This window comes from Mustelus asterias, chromosome 24 (assembly GCF_964213995.1).
Source record: "Mustelus asterias chromosome 24, sMusAst1.hap1.1, whole genome shotgun sequence".
Classification (NCBI taxonomy): Eukaryota; Metazoa; Chordata; class Chondrichthyes; order Carcharhiniformes; family Triakidae; genus Mustelus; species Mustelus asterias.
In genome coordinates, this window is record NC_135824.1 from 20,437,453 (window position 1) to 20,457,175 (window position 19,723).

At 44.3% G+C, this 19,723-nt stretch overlaps 1 protein-coding gene across 4 annotated transcripts in view; it reads left to right on the forward strand.

The window, feature by feature from the left end:
* The window catches only part of atp8b4 (ATPase phospholipid transporting 8B4), a 363,747-nt gene that overhangs the window by 253,257 nt on the left and 90,767 nt on the right, over nt 1-19,723 (forward strand). For all 4 annotated transcript variants that reach the window (XR_013500782.1, XM_078241378.1, XM_078241379.1 and 1 more), the window contains 6 exons: nt 4,529-4,634; nt 6,138-6,279; nt 11,498-11,681; nt 12,853-13,076; nt 14,256-14,339; nt 16,445-16,690. Coding sequence is in view for 3 of the 4 variants with exons in the window: in XM_078241378.1 (XP_078097504.1) it covers nt 4,529-4,634; nt 6,138-6,279; nt 11,498-11,681; nt 12,853-13,076; nt 14,256-14,339; nt 16,445-16,690 (986 nt within the window). In the remaining variant the exon portion in view is untranslated. The remainder of the gene's footprint in view (nt 1-4,528; nt 4,635-6,137; nt 6,280-11,497; nt 11,682-12,852; nt 13,077-14,255; nt 14,340-16,444; nt 16,691-19,723) is intronic.

Below are 19,723 nucleotides of genomic sequence, written 5' to 3' on the forward strand. Positions count from 1 at the left end.
CCTATGGTGGGTTCCCTGACAGCGTGGCTGACGGACGATGCAAAACCCTGTTGACATCGGTGAGAGTGGAAGATCCCACCCTCCATGTGTTAGAGCGAAAAGATGCAAATATATTGGTCAGAATTTTCCGGCTGCTCGCGCTCCGCCACCGAGGATGGAGAATTCGGCCAAATCTCCATTCACTGCAATGCGACCAGAGAATCCGGCCGGCATGAATGGCTGGACAATCCCACCTGTCTAATCCTAAATGATGGGGAGCACTGGGAGAAGCTCTGATTGCTCACTTAAATTCGTGGTTAATTGTTACAAAAAGCCCAACCGTCAGATTGACAAACAACAAGGGTCACTGAATCAGGTAAAATCTTAGCGAGTTGGAATGGGAATAAGCTCCACCCCGTCCCCCGTCCCCCGCCCCCGTCCCCGGTCCCCGTCCCCCGTCCCCGGTCCCCGTCCCCCAGCCCCCACCCCGTCCCCATCCCCGTCCCCTGTCCCCACCCCCATCCCCCTCCCCACGCCCATCCCCGTCCACTGTCCCCACCCCCTCCCCACCCCCACCCCCTGTCCCCACCCTGCTGTTGATCACTGACATTTCCATGTGATGTTACTGATTAGAGACAGACTGGGAACTGTCCATTCTCACCAAATACCTTGTGACGCTGTAATCCTCTACTGCTTACTTACCTGTCTTCTCCAAGTAACATGTGTGGGTAAGAAAATGTGTAGGTCAGGTATTTATATACATTTCCAAACACAATTAGCTAGTAAGTTTTTTTAACCAAAAAAAAGTCTTCATATTTGGATTCGATTTGTAGAAATGCGTTGTTAATAAATACCCCTATAGAATAATTCCCCATCAGCACGGTGGCACAGTCGTTAGCACTGCTGCCTCACAGCGGCAGAGACCCAGATTGAATTCTGGCCTCGGGTAGAAACATGGAAACCCTACAGTCTAGAAGGAGGCCATTCGACCCATCGAGTCTGCACCAACAACAATCCCACCCAGGCCCTATCCACATAATCCGAACATATTTACCCCACTAATCCCTCTAACCTACGTATCCCGGGACACTCGGGGGCAATTTAGCATGGCCAATGCACCTAACCCGATGACTATCTGTGTGGAGTTTGCACATTCTCCCCATATCTGCGTGGGTTAGGTTGATTGGCCATGCTAAATTGCCTCTTAGTGTCCCAAGATGTGTAGGTTAAGGGGATTAGCAGGGTAAATATGCGGGGTTACGGGGATAGGGGCTGGGTGGTATTGTTGTTGGTGCAGGCTCGATGGGCTAAATGGCCTCCTTCTGCACTGTAGGGATTCTATTCTGGTGTATATTCTGCCATTATTTGCTGCTGCCTGGTAGAGGTTTCAGCAGAAGGGTTGTCTGTTTCCTCTGTCAGAGAGCGGGGCATTGTGTAGAATAGTTAATAATCTAAAATTATTGCTTGTGGAAATGTGTGGGTGGGGAAGCACTCTAATGGTTTTAGTCAAAGCCAATAATGCAACTCAATTGTGCAGAAATGGATAATTGATTCACTTTGGACACTATTAAATGATTACTGAAGATTAGCTTGTCATTTATTAATTAACTGGTTGTTCATCAATTACTATGACAGATTAAGTGGTCATTTGTCTAGGCGCTGTTTGTGGGATATTGGCTGCTATGTTTGCCTGCTTAACATTAGTAATTTGTATGGAGTACTTTAAGCCATTTTACATACATGATGAAATGTTATATCAATACATGGAATGATTATTGAATTTAGATTTCCACAGTGGAAGGGTGTTGAGAAAATGGAAGGAATTAATGATTGAAGCAGGCACCGTGTCAACCTGGCTTAGGTGGATGGCTAATGGATAAGGAAATAAAGGGATAGGGCCAGAGGGTGAGCATGAAAATAGGATGGGCGGCGGAGGTGGCCCGCTATTGGCTGGTGGAGGGACCTTATGATCCCACCGCTTGTCAATAAGGTTTTCCGCTGTTTGCATTCCCGTTTGGCGTTGGTGGGACCAGCCGGAAAATTCCAGCCGATGAATGTTCCCGTGGAGAATAAACACTATCTGGAGATGTTGGGTACAGTAGCCGGGTTTTGGTGTTGCATTTTCTATGCAACGTACACTCCAAAGGCAAAGCAATGCACATTCTCCTTCACACTATAATCTTGCTGTGCCAAAATCAAAAATCACCACAGTCTGCACCAATTAATAGCGAATGTGGTCCCGTTGTTTAAGAAGGGTAGCAGGGATAACCCGGGAAATTATAGGCCGGTGAGCTTGACGTCCGTGGTAGGGAAGTTGTTGGAGAGGATTCTTGGAGACAGGATGTATGTGCATTTAGAACGGAACAATCTCATTAGTGACAGACAGCATGGTTTTGTAAGAGGGAGGTCGTGCCTTACAAATTTGGTGGAGTTTTTTGAGGAAGTGACAAAAACGGTTGATGAAGGAAGGGCCGTGGATGTCGTCTATATGGATTTCAGTAAGGCATTTGACAAAGTCCCACATGGCAGGTTGGTTAAGAAGGTTAAGGCTCATGGGATACAAGGAGAAGTGGCTAGATGGGTGGAGAACTGACTTGGCCATAGGAGACAGAGGGTAGTGGTCGAAGGGTCTTTTTCCGGCTGGAGGTCTGTGACCAGTGGTGTTCCGCAGGGCTCTGTACTGGGACCTCTGCTATTTGTGATACATATAAATGATTTGGAAGAAGGTGTAACTGGTGTAATCAGCAAGTTTGTGGATGACACGAAGATGGCTGGACTTGCGGATAGCGAAGAGCATTGTCGGGTAATACAGCAGGATATAGATAGGCTGGAAAATTGGGCGGAGAGGTGGCAGATGGAGTTTAATCCGGATAAATGCGAAGTGATGCATTTTGGAAGAAATAATGTAGGGAGGAGTTATACAATAAATGGCAGAGTCATCAGGAGTGTAGAAACACAGAGGGACCTAGGTGTGCAAGTCCACAAATCCTTGAAGGTGGCAACACAGGTGGAGAAGGTGGTGAAGAAGGCATATGGTATGCTTGCCTTTATAGGACGGGGTATAGAGTATAAAAGCTGGAGTCTGATGATGCAGCTGTATAGAACGCTGGTTAGGCCACATTTGGAGTACTGCGTCCAGTTCTGGTCGCCGCACTACCAGAAGGACGTGGAGGCGTTAGAGAGAGTGCAGAGAAGGTTTACCAGGATGTTGCCTGGTATGGAGGGTCTTAGCTATGAGGAGAGATTGGGTAGACTGGGGTTGTTCTCCTTGGAAAGACGGAGAATGAGGGGAGATCTAATAGAGGTGTACAAGATTATGAAGGGTATAGATAGGGTGAACAGTGGGAAGCTTTTTCCCAGGTCGGAGGTGACGATCACGAGAGGTCACGGGCTCAAGGTGAGAGGGGCGAAGTATAACTCAGATATCAGAGGGATGTTTTTTACACAGAGGGTGGTGGGGGCCTGGAATGCGCTGCCAAGTAGGGTGGTGGAGGCAGGCACGCTGACATCGTTTAAGACTTACCTGGATAGTCACATGAGCAGCCTGGGAATGGAGGGATACAAACGATTGGTCTAGTTGGACCAAGGAGCGGCACAGGCTTGGAGGGCCGAAGGGCCTGTTTCCTGGCTGTACTGTTCTTTGTTCTTTGTTCTCAGAGTGGTAATACTTTGGAACAGTTAGCCTCCTTCCATTTTTTCTTCTTCTAAAATGCACTCTTCAATTACCCAATGTACCTTCTCCTTGTCGCTCCTTTTCTGAAAAATTAATTCTTCGATGTAAGTGTCACAAGGCGCTGGGTATAGTTCAGTGGGTTGTATTAAGGTATTCATAGTCTTCAGTAGTTCAACAGGGGCAGCACGGTAGCACAGTGGTTAGCACTGCTGCTTCACAGTTCCAGGGACCTGGGTTCGATTCCCGGCTTGTCTGTGTGGAGTTTGCACATTCTCCTCGTGTCTGCGTGGGTTTCCTCCGGGTGCTCCGGTTTCCTCCCACAGTCCAAAGATGTGCGGGTTAGGTTGATTGGCCAGGCTAAAATTGCCCCTTAGTGTCCTGAGATGTGTAGGTTAGAAGGATTAGTAGGTAAATATGTAGGGATATGGGGGTAGGGCCTGGATGGGATTGTGGTCGGTGCAGACTCGATGGGCCAAATGGCCTCTTTCTGCACTGTAGGATTTCTGTGAACAGTAAGTATTAATTAACTACTGGAAACGTTATGCATAGACGCAGTAAAAATCCAAGCTAGGAGCTGTCTCCGTCCTTGCTTCTACACACGTCTCTATCCAACACTGCTCTGGCTCTTAGGTGTGAGTCATGTGTTCTCTTACACCACTGTGTGGGCGGTACTGTACTGAGCCCCACGTTAACCCTTTACGAGCCAGACCTTATACTAAGGTGATAATTACTCATCCTTGGTCCTTTTGACCTTGGTGATGCCTTGGACTAGGAGTCTAGTTTATTCAACGAAAAGCCTTCAGAAGGCTGGTGAAAATAGACTGGAGAGGATTGATCTCTGACTGTCTGAATCTTCACATTCCTCTTTCCTCACAGAGACAGCAATGAATATTGGTTACTCGTGCAACATTTTAACAGATGAGATGAATGAGATTTTCATCGTGTCTGGCTACACAGTTCTCGAAGTGCGCGAACAACTCCGGTAAACAACCCATGAACATTTCTACATCTCGTAATTCATTCCAATGTCACCAATTTGTTAAAAAATGAAAGCTTATTCCATAGAATGTTTGTCACATTTCAAAATTTTTTCATTAAAATGGGTATTTTTGATGTTTCTTCTAAACCAGCATTATTCCCAAAGTTTAAAACTAAAGACATCTGTACAAAAAAAAATCCACTCAATGGAAATTGTCATGTTCAGAGTCAGAACAAGCAATCTGTTAGCTTGGCTGGGTAATTGTACACACTTTCCACCCATTGCGGGTCTGCAAGTTAGAGTGAGTCATTCCCATCAATTGGAAAATACTCAGACTGATGTCAATGAATCCGGAAAGATATCCCTAGCAGAATTTGTAACAATGGGATGAAATACAGAATTCTACACCATTAACAGACGCTAAAATAAGTAGACTGGTTTGTTATTTGCAGACAACCTCTGACCCTGATGGTGGATAGTTTTGTTAACTGATCCTGGATCAGGGTGGTGGACTTTAATAGTTTACCAAACGGAGCAAGGCCATGTGGCCCATCATGTCTGTGTCCTCTTCAAGACTAATCCTGCTGCCCTGCTCTGTCATTTTCTCTGATCCAAATGTTCAACAACTCACTGCGTGAATACAGTTTTCTTACTCTCTCTTCCCACTCACCCAATGATAACTTTTTGTCCCCTCATCACAGATTTCCACCAGAAAGATTATCTGCCTTATTTAGTTGATACAAATCCTATAAGTAATTCCTTCAAGCTCCTTCCTCTCCCTCTTTCTCCCCTCGCATTTTCTTCCCCTGTCACTTTCTTCCCCTCTCACTTTCTTTCCCCTTCCTTTTTTCCCTTCCCTCTTTCTTTCCCCCTCCCTCTTTCTTTCCCCCTCCCTCTTTCTTTCCCCCTCCCTCTTTCTTTCCCCCTCCCTCTTTCTTTCCCCCTCCCTCTTTCTTTCCCCCTCCCTCTTTCTTTCCCCCTCCCTCTTTCTTTCCCCCTCCCTCTTTCTTTCCCCCTCCCTCTTTCTTTCCCCCTCCCTCTTTCTTTCCCCCTCCCTCTTTCTTTCCCCCTCCCTCTTTCTTTCCCCCTCCCTCTTTCTTTCCCCCTCCCTCTTTCTTTCCCCCTCCCTCTTTCTTTCCCCCTCCCTCTCTCTTTCCCCCTCTCCCTCTTTCTCCCCCACCCTCCCCCTTTCTTCTCCCCCTTCCCACTCCTCAAACCTATAGGAGGATCTGAGAGAAATAATCTAGACATGGCAGTGATAACAGTTGATTGGCCCAGAACAAAAGCGAGTCTGTGACACTTGTCTCTCATTGAGGTTGTGCAGGGTTTTATTTTAGAATTTGTGAAGTTAAAAGAATGGCAAACACTTTTTCTTGTGGGAAAGAATCAATTCCTGAAAGGGTTTCTGTCTTGTTGGAGCTCAGAATTTCCAATTAACATTATTTTAACAATTTGATTGATCAGTGTGTAGTTTTGTATAAATTTGCAATGTGTTTTGTGTTCTAGGAAAGCAACAGAGCAAATGATGGGGACACCTGTTTGCAATGGGCATGGCGTCTCTGAAAAGAACGGGCCATTGAAGTTAGAATCAGTGATTGAAGAGACTGTTATGGGAGACTTTGCGCTGGTCATCAATGGACACAGTTTAGTAAGTGTCAGTGCTGAACAGGCTCTGTGTGACTGCCTTTGCAGCTTAGCAGGTTATCCATCGAGTAACTAAGCTATGGAGATCATTCATCTCAACTAGGCTAACCACAAAGATCTGAGAGTTAGCCTCAGCCCTCGGATTAAGGAGGAGAAAATTGTCCAGCTTTTCCACTCTTGGGGTGGGATTTTCCAGTCGCACCCATCGCAGGAACTGTTGCGGGCAAGATTCGACCCGTCAGCAACAGAAAGGTCCATTAACTTCAGGCGGGATTTCTGGTCAGTGGCCCCCAGCTAAAAATGCTGCCGTGAGGGTTTGATCAAGACCAGCTATAATTGACCACTCTTGCGATGTAATGACTGATGCTTACTGGAGAGGCAAAAGCTTGGAAAATTAGGTATTTAGCCAAAACACAGGAGGCTAAACAACATCTGAGTATCCTGTACCCCTGTAAGGTGTTGGGGGGAATTCTGATGGGGAGGTGATGGCCTAGTGGGTATTATCGCAGGACTATTAATCCAGAAACTTAGCTCATGTCCTGGGGACCCGGGTTCGAATCCCACCACGGCAGATGATGGAATTGGAATTCAATAAAAAATATTTGGAATTAAGAATCTATTGATGTCCATGAAACCATTGTCGATTGTCGGAAAAACCCATCTGATGTCCTTTAGGGAAGGAAATCTGCCGTCCTTACCTGGTCTGGTCTCCATGTGACTCTAGAGCCACAGCAATGTGGTTGACCCTCAACTGCCCTCCATGGGCAACTAGGGGTGGGCAATAAATCTGGCCAGCCATGTCCCATGAATGAACAATAATAACAAAAACTATGCAGCTTCTCATAGCGTGTTTGTAGGCGGGAAGGACATTTAATCAGGCAGGAAGGTGGAGTGTGAGCAAACGCTCTACCAGCAAATTTAAGTCCAGGACAGGAAGGCCTGTGGTTGGTCTTTCTGTCAAACCACCAATTGAGGCCCTTAAGTGGTCAATCAGTGACCACGAAGGGCAGCATCCTATCATCACTATGGGCAGGTTTGTCACTATGTGGCATGCTCAGTAAGTAAACCTGTGCAGGCTGCCTGGGATGTCAAGGGGTTTTTTTTGTGGGGGGCGGGGTGGGGATACCTTGTTCACAGGCACTTAGTGTCTGACTGAGCAACTTACACTGGGTACTGAGAGCCACCCCTTGTCCTGTTGCCAGTCCCCTCCCACCTTTCCCTCCCCCTCTGACCCTACTGACCTGCCCCCAAGCCCAGCAAAAAAGAAAATTGAAAATACGCTGCGGTTTGCACGATTGTTGATATGGACCATGACAATTCGATTTTAATTTGAATTGCACTGTCAACACGGCACGGTGGCACAGTGGTTAGCACCCATGCTCCACAGCGCCAGGGTCCCAGGTTCGATTCCGGCCTCGGGTCACTGTCTGTGTGGAGTTTGCACATTCACCCCGTGTCTGCGTGGGTTTCCTCCGGGTGCTCCGGTTTCCTTCCACAGTCCAAAGATATGCAGGTTAGGTTAATTAGCCATGGTAAATTGACCCTAGTGTCGGGGGATTAGCAGGATAAACACGTACAGTTACGGGAATAGGACCTGGGTGGGATTGTGGTTGGTACAGACTCAATGGGCTGAATGGCCTCCTTCTGTACTGTAGGGATTCTATGATTCTACCAAATTAGCCATGAGTCTAATTTCAATGACCACTGCATAGTTTAAGGGAAATATGTAAGACAATATTGTGTACAATATTTAAATTGCTTTCTAAGAAAGTAGGAGTTGTGGTTGATTTACTATTCCAAAACACATTGAGCATTGAAGGAATATCAAAATTATGAATATGTGTAAAATAAATAGGATTTGAAAATAATAACCTTCGTGGAAAGTTCTATTTTCCCAACATCAGGTTGAATTTAATCCGGATGCTATTTGCTTTGCTGTGCCCCCCCACCAAAAAATAAACTGTGGTTGTGGTGCAATGTCTACAGTTCTATCACTGAATTGCTCTCACCTCTATTTTCTCCACCATTTTGTTGACCCCTCGCCTCTCCCTTGTCAAGATGGTAATTCATGTAAGCGTGTCAACAGCCAATCCAGTAATTTATTTAATTGATTTTTTTTTGCTCACGTATCAGCCTGGACTATTCACAGATTATTCACCAGCTAAAGCTGAAACTGTCTGACCTTTTATGGGGCGTCTTGACAAGTACATGAATGAGATGGGAATAGAGGGATATGGCCCCTGGAAGCGTAGGGGATTTAGTTAAATCAGGCAGCATGGTCGGTGCAGGCTTGGAGGGCCGAAGGGCCTGTTCTTGTGCTGTAATTTTCTTTGTTCTTAATGTCCCTACATATGTTGTTGCTGGATCTTAGAAAGGAAGCTAGAACTAGAGGGCACAGCCTCAAAATAAAGGGGGGTCAGTTTAGGACAGAGTTGAGGAGGAACTTCTTCTCTCAGAGGGTGGTGAATCTCTGGAATTCTCTGCCCACTGAAGTGGTGGAGGCTACCTCGTTGAATATGTTTAAATCACGGATAGATGGATTCCTGATCGGTAAGGGAATTAGGGGTTATGGGGATCAGGCGGGTAAGTGGAACTGATCCACTTCAGATCAGCCATGATCTTATTGAATGGCGGGGCCGGCTCGAGGGGCTAGATGGCCTACTCCTGCTCCTATTTCTTATGTTCTTAGTTACTACTCGGAACCCTGGCTATTTGCCCTCTTCTTTGTTTCGGAATGCTGAGAGCCAGGATTGAAGCTTCAATATCTTTTCTATTCAGTTTGACTCAGTAGCACAGAGTACAATGTATTCACCCGCTGAGCTGAGAAACAAACAGGGTGGCACAGTGGTTAGCACTGCTGCCTCACAGCGCCAGGGACCCGGGTTCGATTCCCGACTTGGGTCACTGTCTGTGTGGAGTTTGCACATTCTCCCCATGTCTGCGTGGGTTTCCTCCGGGGGCTCCGGTTTCCTCCCACAGTCCAAAGATGTGCAGGTTAGGTGGATTGGCCATGCTAAATTGCCCCTTAGTGTCAGGGGGACTAGCTAGGATAAATGCATTGGGTTATGGGGATAGGGCCTGGGTGGGATTGTGGTCGGTGCAGACTCGATGGGCCGATTGGCCTCCTTCTGCACCGTAGGATTCTATGTTCTATAAATTACTCACTTCTGGCTGATGTCTTGTGCTGAATAAATGAATTTAGTTCTTGTATTGGCAAAATTAAGAGTTCAGTTGGCTAAGTCCAAAGATAACGTTAAAGTTTATTTATTAGTCACAAGTAAGGCTCACATTAACACTGCAATGAAGTTACTGTGAAATTCCCCTCATCACCACACTTCGGCGCCTGTTCGGGTCAATGTACCTAACCAGCACGTCTTTCAGCCTGTGGGAGGAAACCCACACAGACACGGGGAGAACGTGCAAACTCCACACAGACAATGACCCAAGCTGGGAATCGAACTCAGGCCCCTGATGCTGTGAGGTAGCAGTGCTAACCACTGTGCCACCGTGCCGCCCACCCGACGTGCAGGTTAGGTGGATTAGTGGAGTAATACGTGGGGTTACAGAGATAGGGCCTGGGTAGATCATTCTATCGGAGTTGGTGCAGACTCGATGGGCTAAATGGCCTCCTTCTGCACTGTTGGGATTCTAAGTCAATGAAGAGTTAATATCCGCCAAGACAGTAATAGGGAAGAAACATTTGGTCAAGGTTCCTCTTCCCAATCACTATTGAGCAAGCCTTGTTCGAAAGCTTTGAGTGGTTATCAGGATGAAGTTCAATTTGATGATCTCTTTCCCCTCCTCACCCATCTCTTCACCCCCACCCCCCCACCACCACCATTTGGTTAAATCAACTGCTGATCCGAGAACAGGCACCTAAGCAAAGTACTGCTCGTATCGATTTGATACCTCCTCTTGTCGAACTGGTCAACTTTGTGACTGAAGTTGATGTTTCAGTAAATTATGATTTCTTTCATCTCTGCATTCAAATTGGGACTTGCGTTCCAATCCAGACACATGGGATTTAAGTCTCCTATGTTTGCTGACACCAAGGTGAACTGTTCCTGTCCTGCCCGACATGGGAATCGTAGCGGGTGGGATACGGACCATGCAAAGGTCCATTGACCTTGGGTGGGATTTTCTGGCTTTAGGACAGCGTGACCAGAAAATCCCACCCCAAATGTTTCATGCAAAATGACTTTGGGAATTAGGAATTCCATAGGCTTTGGCCTGGACAACTAAACAATCCCGAATTTGGCATATTGACAATCTCACTCAGAGACTGCAGGATGACTGGTGCGCGCAGTGGAAGGAGTGTCAGAAGTGTTGCACCAGGATCTGATCTTATATGGTTGGGGATGAGTGACGTTGGGCAGAGCAGGGGATGCGTGGCCTGCGATGTGGTTGATGCTGGCATTGGAAAAGCATCATTCTCGATCATAGAATCCCTACAGTGCAGAAGGAGGCCATTCGGCCCATCGAGTCTGCACCGACTCTCCAACAGAGCATCTTACCCGTAACGCCAGTATTTAGAATCCATAAAATCCCTACAGTGCAGAAGGAGGCCATTAAACACATTGGGTCTGCACCGACCACAATCCCACCCAGGCCCTATTCCCATAACCCTACATATTTACCCTCCTACTCCTGTTGACACGAGGTTCAATTTACCATGGCTAACCAACCAAACCTGCACATCTTTGGACTGTGGGAGGAAACCGGAGCACCCGGAGGAAACCCATGCAGATACAAGGAGAATGTGCAAACTCCACACAGGCAGTGACCCGAGGCCGGAATTGAACCTGGGTCCCTGGCGCTGTGAGGCAGCAGTGCTAACCACTGTGCCACCCCTTAATGCCCCTCGGGTGAGAAAGCGCAAAACACTTAATGGATAGTAAAAGAAATTGAATTGACTTTGAGTAAAAATGTTGCACGCAAAACCTTACGGGGCAAAAATGTCAAAAAACTTCTCCTTCAGGTTGACCTTAAAAGTTTGAACGGGGGAGGATCTATGATTGAGTTAATTGCACATGGCCTCAGGATGGAATGTAATTTTAGTAATCGTAGAAACACAGAACATGGAAGGATCCATCTGGTCTATTGTGCTCGGTGCCAGGTCCTTGAAACCAAATTTCTCCAGCTCCAATTTTGCATTTGTGAAGACTTCTTTTCTAGTTAAAAAGTCAATGACGTGACTTAATTACTTGCTTCCTGTCACACAGGCCCATGCGTTAGAAGCAGACATGCAAAGCGAGTTCCTGAGCTTGGCGAGCATGTGCAGAACTGTCATTTGCTGTAGAGTCACACCGTTACAGAAAGCCCAAGTGGTTGAGCTGGTCAAAACTTTCAAGAAAGCCGTCACGCTGGCTATAGGCGATGGAGCAAATGACGTCAGCATGATTAAAAGTAAGAAATGTCTCCTGCCAAACCTGGACGCAAAGCTAAAATATGAATCTATATGGTACACCAGAAATGCCAAGAAGAATTTTATATTTCACATTGATTTCATTCATTTGAAGTCTCAAAGTCTCAATTCTGGTTGCCACACCACCAGAAGGTTGTGGATGCTTTGGAGAGAGTACAGAAGAGGTTGACCAGGATGTTGCCTGGTCTGGAGGAGAGGTTGGATAAACTCGGTTTGTTCTCACTGGAACGACAGAGGTTGAGGGGTGACCTGATAGAGGTTTACAAGATTATGAGTGGCATGGACTGAGTCGATAGTCGGATGCTCTTTCCGAGGGTAGAAAAGTCAAGTACTAGGCAACATAGGTTTAAGGTGCATGGCAAGTTTTTAACACAGAGGATGGTGAATGTCTGGAACGCGCTGCCCGGGGAGGTGGTGGGGAGCAGATACGATAGCAGCATTTAAGGGGCAACTGGACGAATACACGAATAGGATGGGAATGGAAGGATACGGACTCCGTAAGTGCATACGGTTTTAGTTTAGGCAGACATCACGATCGGCGCAGGCTTGGAGGGCCGAAGGGCCTGTTCCTGTGCTGTACTGTTTTTTGTTACTTTTGCCAGTCAAAGAATTAAGGTTGTGGCCCGGAGTAAAAACATGATGAGAAAAAGTCAGCTGATAATTTCATGTAAAACGCAGCAATCTATTAAATGGACAGTGTTGCTAGGCAACAGTGTCTCTTATTCTCAGGTAGACATTCTAACTTGTGTGTGGCAATTAAACCAAGGAATGAGGAGGCCCAAGTCTTTGTGGCCGTCAATGGAATAATTTTCCCACTTTCATCTGAGGGGAAAAATATAAATCCGAACTAGGAATTCTGTTAAAATCAAAGATAAAATTGTGCCATCACTAAAATGTGAGAAGTTATTCGCTATGTATTTAAGGGTAACTTAATGTGGATTCCTTTCAATGGCAGGTTGGAAATATAACGTAATATGCTGATATAAAGGACTGAAGGAGATATTTAATAAGTTATCTTGCCATTGTTGCATGACAGATTTTTATTTATCTTTCTAATAAACCTCAGTCTTGGAACCAAAATGAAACATTTTTTGTTATTTAAATCTACCGGTTAATTCTTTAATGCACTAACTGTGGTTGCTTTACCCGCAGGTGCACACATAGGAGTTGGGATCAGTGGCCAGGAAGGCATGCAGGCTGTTCTAGCTAGCGACTATTCCTTCGGACAATTCCGATACCTTCAGCGACTTTTGTTAGTCCATGGGAGATGGTCCTATCTGAGGATGTGCAAGTTCCTCTATTACTTTTTCTATAAGAACTTTGCGTTCACACTTGTGCACTTCTGGTTTGGTTTCTTCTGTGGATTTTCTGCACAGGTTCGTTGAGCTGAAAAGTGATCGTTTGTACTAAACAGATCTGAGTCAATACCTCAAAACCTAACGAGGTGCAGGGGCAGAGTCAATTGCTGAGCCAGAGTTCAAGGTTCTCAGTGACATCGTTAATTTTAGAAGCATTCTAAATTGTACGGTGTTAATGCAAAATCACAATCCGCATAGACTTCTTGAGCAATATTATGAACTTTACAGTAAATTAATAATTTCCTGTCACATCATCGAATCATAGAATCCCTACAGTGCAGAAGAAGGCCATTCGGCCCATCACATCTGCACAGACAACATTCCTACCCAGGCCCTATCCCCGTAACCTCACACATTTACCCTTGCTAATCCCTCTAACCTACGCATCTCAGGACGCTAAGAGGCAATTTAGCACAGCCAATGCACCTAACCTGCACACCTTTGGACTGTGGGAGAAACCTGGAGCACTTGGAGGAAGCCCACGCAGACACAGGGAGAATGTGCTATCTCCACACAGACAGTGATCCAAGCCGGGAATTGAACCCAGGTCCCTGGAGCTGTGAGGCAGCAGTGCTAACCGCTGTGCCACCATGCCGCATGATAATATAAATAAATTAAGTATCATTGTGTGTGTATTTTGCACTTTGCAATTGAGCAACAAGTGTTAAGTGATGCATGGGCATCTAAATGAAAATCTGTTAATATTATTAATATTCAAAACTTTATTCTAATACCAAAATCAGATGGAATTTGCTCCAAGCCCTAGTATATTCAAATGGAAATTACATGCCATAAAATCTTTGAAATGTATTGGATAATGAAAGTTATTGTAGAAATAATTCAATTTGCTTGTGAAAATACATTGCGATTTTTGAGATTTATGTGAACTTGAAATTAACCACTTGTAAAATCACTCTGGGAATGAAAATCCTGTTGAAATTTAGCATCTCTGAATATTTGTTAATGTGCCTGTTTGTTGCACGCAAGGTGGAATGCTTTATATCAAGGCATGTAACTAAGTATCAATTTTTTTTAAAATTATCATCTTTCTATGTATATTGCACATTTCCAGTTTAACAAGCTCCTCACACTATAAAATAGTTGCATTGATTTTGAAGATTAAGAATTTAATATGCATCTGTTGGCATGGTCGTTAATAATTTTTAGATGATTTTTCACAATCCTTTGTTTTTGCAGACTGTTTATGATCAATGGTTTATTACCTTATACAACATTGTTTACACATCTCTTCCTGTTCTGGCCATGGGCATATTTGATCAGGTAAAATAACCTTTAAATTCATTTAAATCTGTTGAGAATGAGCGTTTAATTTACTTTTATTCATGGAACTTTGCTGAAAATAGAAACCTATTTGTATATAAATCCAACAAACTCTCCTAGTGCCAGGAAGTTCAGTACAGTTTTAAAAAATATTCCATCTTTATTGTAATTATGTGCATATTTGTTGTTCAATGGGACGAAGGATTCTCTCCTCAACCACTACCATTTCAGCTACAGTGTGACCCCAAATTTGTATCAAAATACCTTCTACTCTGTTCCAAATCTTAGATGTGCATCAGTTATTCCTAGTGTGGTATCTCCCAGAACAGTTGTGCTTTGAGTGAGCCTGATAACTTAGTTTCAGAACCGTTTTGGACATTGGGCCCAATTAAGAACTGGATTGACTGTCAAAATTCATTCAGTTTAGCACTCTCACGGAAATCAACAGGGGAAGATTTCCTCTGTACAGTTTGGTGAACACATTTACAATGTTGCTACACCATGGACTAAACAGGAACTAAACAACGTGCGACAACATGGACTAAACATGAATTAAACAACATGCTACAACATGGACTAAACTAGAACACCCGGCATTAGTAGAACTTGTTTGAGTCTCCTGGTCGCAGTTCAGTAAAGGAGACACGAGTTCTGCTTCTTCACAAACTACCTTTATTTCTTAGATCCAACTCCACATACAATTCTCCACCACCACCCAGTGCCACCTTTGGCCCCTTTATATATCAGTGACTTCTATTGAACAACTGACTTAAATTAAAAGTTAATTGGAAGGTCTATTAAACACATTCCTAACAAGCTTACAACGTTTCTTTCTACTTGTACGTTGAATGTTTTTGTCTACACAGAATGCAATATACTTGGATCTTTCCCACAATAATGATAACTTTTTAAAACTATAGTTAAATTAGAAGCAAAACAAAATCTGTATAATGTTTACACACTCCAGGGTCAAAAACTTCTCACTATAAAGTCGGTTGGTGATGTGCTGAAACAGAAGCCAGAATTTTCTGATGTTGTTACTCTTGCCAGCGAGAACAGAGAATTTGGTGCTCAGCCAAATCTTCATTCACAGCAGCAGGACTGGAGAATCCCAGCCACAGACAAGGCCGGGGAATCCCGGCCAATGTCTTTTTTTTTGCCAATTTTCATGTAATCAGCGTTGCCTCAAAAACCCCTAGTCAAGATCGAGAACTCCTCATGTTTTCTACAATCTGGAGGATCATGTTACCCCACAGCTGGAATTGTCCGATCCCATATGCCCCGCCACCGCTGCCAGTGAGAATGGAGAATCTGACGCTCAGCCCAAACTCCACTTGCAGCAGCGGGACTGGAGAATCCCAGCCGTGGGCGAGGTCAGAAATTCCGGCCCATATCTTTCTTAGTATGTCTTTTTTTTAATTAAAGGACCTCCAAATAATTTTCACCCCCTGCTCCTCAGGAGTTACTGGCTTGTACTGAGGTATGTGCCCTCTGGCTCCAGCCATGTCTAATACCTTGCACAAGTGACTGCACTTGGCATGCAAGTCTAGATACTGAGTGTTAGCCAGCTGCTTTGACCACAGGAGACATCCCATCGAGGCTTGATTTTCTCCTTGTCCAACATTCACACATATGCATCTTCTCGTGGGAACCAATGGTCACCAACCAGCCCTAGTTAACCATTGTTTTCCCTTTCTGAATCAATTGTAATCTCTACATTTGCAACTCCAGCTGAGATGACCAGGTGCGGCAGAGCTGGTCAGGGTTCAAACCTTGGTCCCGTTTCGTCTCTTGTCTAACTCAGTAGAATTTCGGGAAATTTATCGACCTAATCATCAATCAGGGATGAGATAAGTACTGACGCCTGACTGTTGAGTAGAAAGGTAACATGTTAAGTCGAAGGGTAACAAGGTAAATAGGACATGGGTGGGATTGTTGTCAGTGCAGGCTCGATGGGTCGAAAGGGTTCCTTCTGCACTGTAGTCTTTCTATGATTTATATGTAATTCAATTCAAAGTGTTTTTCATTATTGTGATGCAGTGTACCCTCACGCATGACTCACTGTTGAGAGTATTTCATCTCTAATTTAGTTTTTTTCTCCTCAGGATGTCAACGAGCAGAAAAGCTTGGAATACACCAGACTCTACGAACCTGGACAACTTAATCTATTGTTCAACAAGAGGGAGTTCTTTATCTGCATTGTCCAAGGAGTCTACACCTCGATTGTCCTTTTCTTTGTTCCGTACGGTGCATTTTGTGACACTACAAGAGATGATGGGACACACCTTTCTGACTATCAGTCATTTGCTGTTACTGTGGCAACATCTTTGGTGATTGTGGTTAGTGTGCAAGTAAGTTGTGATTTGAAAACAAGGGTACACTTTTCTTTCAGCTTGACACCAGGAGGGGTGATCAAAGACTTGGCTGGAATGGTAGGTCTTGAGCAGCATCTTGAGGTGATGAAGATAAAGGTGGTGAAGCAAAGGGGTTTGTGGAGGAAATTTCAGAGAAGGGTTTCCTCCGGGTGCTCCGGTTTCCTCCCACACTCCAAAGATGTGCGGGTTAGGTGGATTGGCCATGCTAAATTGACCCTTAGTATCAGGGGGATTAGCCAGGGTAAATACATGGGGTTATGGGGATAGGGCCTGGGTGGGATTGTGGTCAGTGCAGACTCGATGGGCCGAATGGCCTCCTTCTGCACTGTAGGATTCTATGACTCTAAGAGGATCCAGGTGACTCAGACGTTGATGACTAATGGTGGGGTGGGCAAACATAGAGATACTCAAAAGGATGGAGTCACAGGAACAGATCAGGTAATGTAGTCTTTAAATCGTAGAGCAGGATTTTATGGCCCCACCCATTGGATGGGCTTACAGTATGGGGGAGGGGGAGTGCGTCGAATATTCTGGGTCATAAGCCCAGTGACTTCCTGCCAATCCATAACCCAGTCCCCACAATAGAAGGGGTGAGCCAGGTACCCACAATGCCACCCGCCGTTAGGCATATTCAGGGCCTTAATTATTGCCCATTTAAGCTCCTGAACACGTTTCCATAATACCCTAAGCAGTGGCATGTGGGTGACAGAGGGACAACTATTATTTTCGCAACTTTTGGTGAAAACGCAGGAAGGGAGAGGGCACATCATTCGAGGGCATCCCACACGATGTTACTCCCCCATTTGTACCTCCCCAGCTGCCCCAAGCCGCCACCACCCCAGGCAGTGGGTGTTATTATAAGCACATTGGTAATTCTAGCATTGTCATTTTTCATTCCCAAGAGTTCCAGCTTCTTCGCAGCACAGCTTAGCGTTTGAGCCTAAAAAATGGAAATCGCATGTTCAGACACAAGCTAGTCCCAGTTATCACCAACCAGAGAATTGTGTCCCAGGAAATGAATAATCCTGCTTATTGTTGCCATTTACAAAATAGTTTTACTTCAACTGAAACCTGATGGCTCCTAAGCAACCCCTTCATGAACAATAAAATCATATCTTAGGGTGCTGGATCTGAACCCCAAAGTATATTTTGAAGCCAGATTAGACCCCCAAAAGTTTTATTTTTTGCAGAAATGTGAGGATAGGATGCTTTGCTCCAGGTGTGATTCTACTGACAAACTAGGGAGCTTTTATCAAAACAAACTTTATTTAACAACACAGTTTAACTATAACAAACGAATTAGCTTAATATTTAACAGTTGAACAACACTTAAAATGAAAGGAAATAAATCTAATTTCTAACTTATCACTACTTCAGTTCCAATTAAGCAATATTTTTCTTACTGACTTAAAACACACAATCATGGATATACTTGCTCTGCCTTGGGTAGCAGCCTTGGAATTTTCAGAGAGGATTCGGTTTTTCAGAGTAGCCTCCAGACTTCTGTCTTTAAACAACTCCAGTCAGCAACTAATTCTAAATTCAATTAGAAGGCTGTTTTCTCAGCTACAAACCTAGCTTCTCCCAATAATCACATGACCATATGACCCTGTATACCTAAACTCACCTTCCATTAATTTAAATTAAAAAAACCCAGAAGACCTTTCCATTTCTAAACAAAGAGCAATTAGCTCTATCCTAAATAAACGCTGCATGACTAAAGTGAATAATTATCTTGCCGTCCAGCACATGAGCTCCCTGACACATCGATTCCCTGTAGCAAAATACCGAATCTTAAATCTGAATCAGAAACATAAAATATATTATTAAAAGTACTTGGATGAGCACTTAAAATACCACATCATTCAAAAATATGGGACAAGTGCAGGAAAATGGGATTAGCATGCCTTTAAGTGGCAGTTATTGTCAGTGCAGACTTGATGAGCCTTTTCTGCACTGTCTGACTCTATATCTGTGTTAGAACAATAAAATCATATCTTAGGGTGCTGGATCTGAACCCCAAAGTATATTTTGAAGCCAGATTAGACCCCCAAAAGTTTTATTTTTGGCAGAAATGTGAGGATAGGATGCTTTGCTCCAGGTGTGATTCTACTGACAAACTAGGGAGCTTTTATCAAAACAAACTTTATTTAACAACACAGTTTAACTATAACAAACGAATTAGCTTAATGTTTAACAGTTGAACAACACTTAAAATGAAAGGAAATAAATCTAATTTCTAACTTATCACTACTTTTATTTATTATTCTAACACAGTATCATTCACATGTAATTCAATTCTTTAAATTAATTCATGGGGTTTGGCCGTGGCTAGGCCAGCAGTTATTGTCCATCCCTAATTGCCCTTTCTCAGAGGGAATTAAAAGTCAACCAAAGATGGTTGGCCTGGATGGTTGTTGTGGTTCTGGAGTCACATGTAGGTTAGACCAAGTAAGGATGGCAGATTTCTTTCCCTAAAGGACATTAGTGAACCAGATGGGTTTTTATGACGATCGGCAATGGTTTTATGGTCATCATTAGACTTTTTAATTTCAAGTTTATTTCTATAGAATTGAAATTCAAATTTCACCGTGTGCCATGGTGAGATTTGAACCCGGGTGCCCACAGCATTACCGTGGGTCTCTGGATTATCAGTACACTGACAATACCACTCTGCCATCGCCTTCTTTGATGTGGAGATGCCGGCGTTGGACTGGGGTAAACACAGTAAGAAGTTTAACAACACCAGGTTAAAGTCCAACAGGTTTATTTGGTAGCAAAAGCCACACAAGCTTTCGAGGCTCTGAGCCCCTTCTTCAGGTGAGTGGGAATTCTGTTCACAAACAGAACTTATAAGACACAGACTCAATTTACATGAATAATGGTTGGAATGCGAATACTTACAACTAATCCAGTCTTTAAGAAACAAAACAATGGGAGTGGGGAGAGCATCAAGACAGGCTAAAAAGATGTGTATTGTCTCCAGACAAGACAGCCAGTGAAACTCTG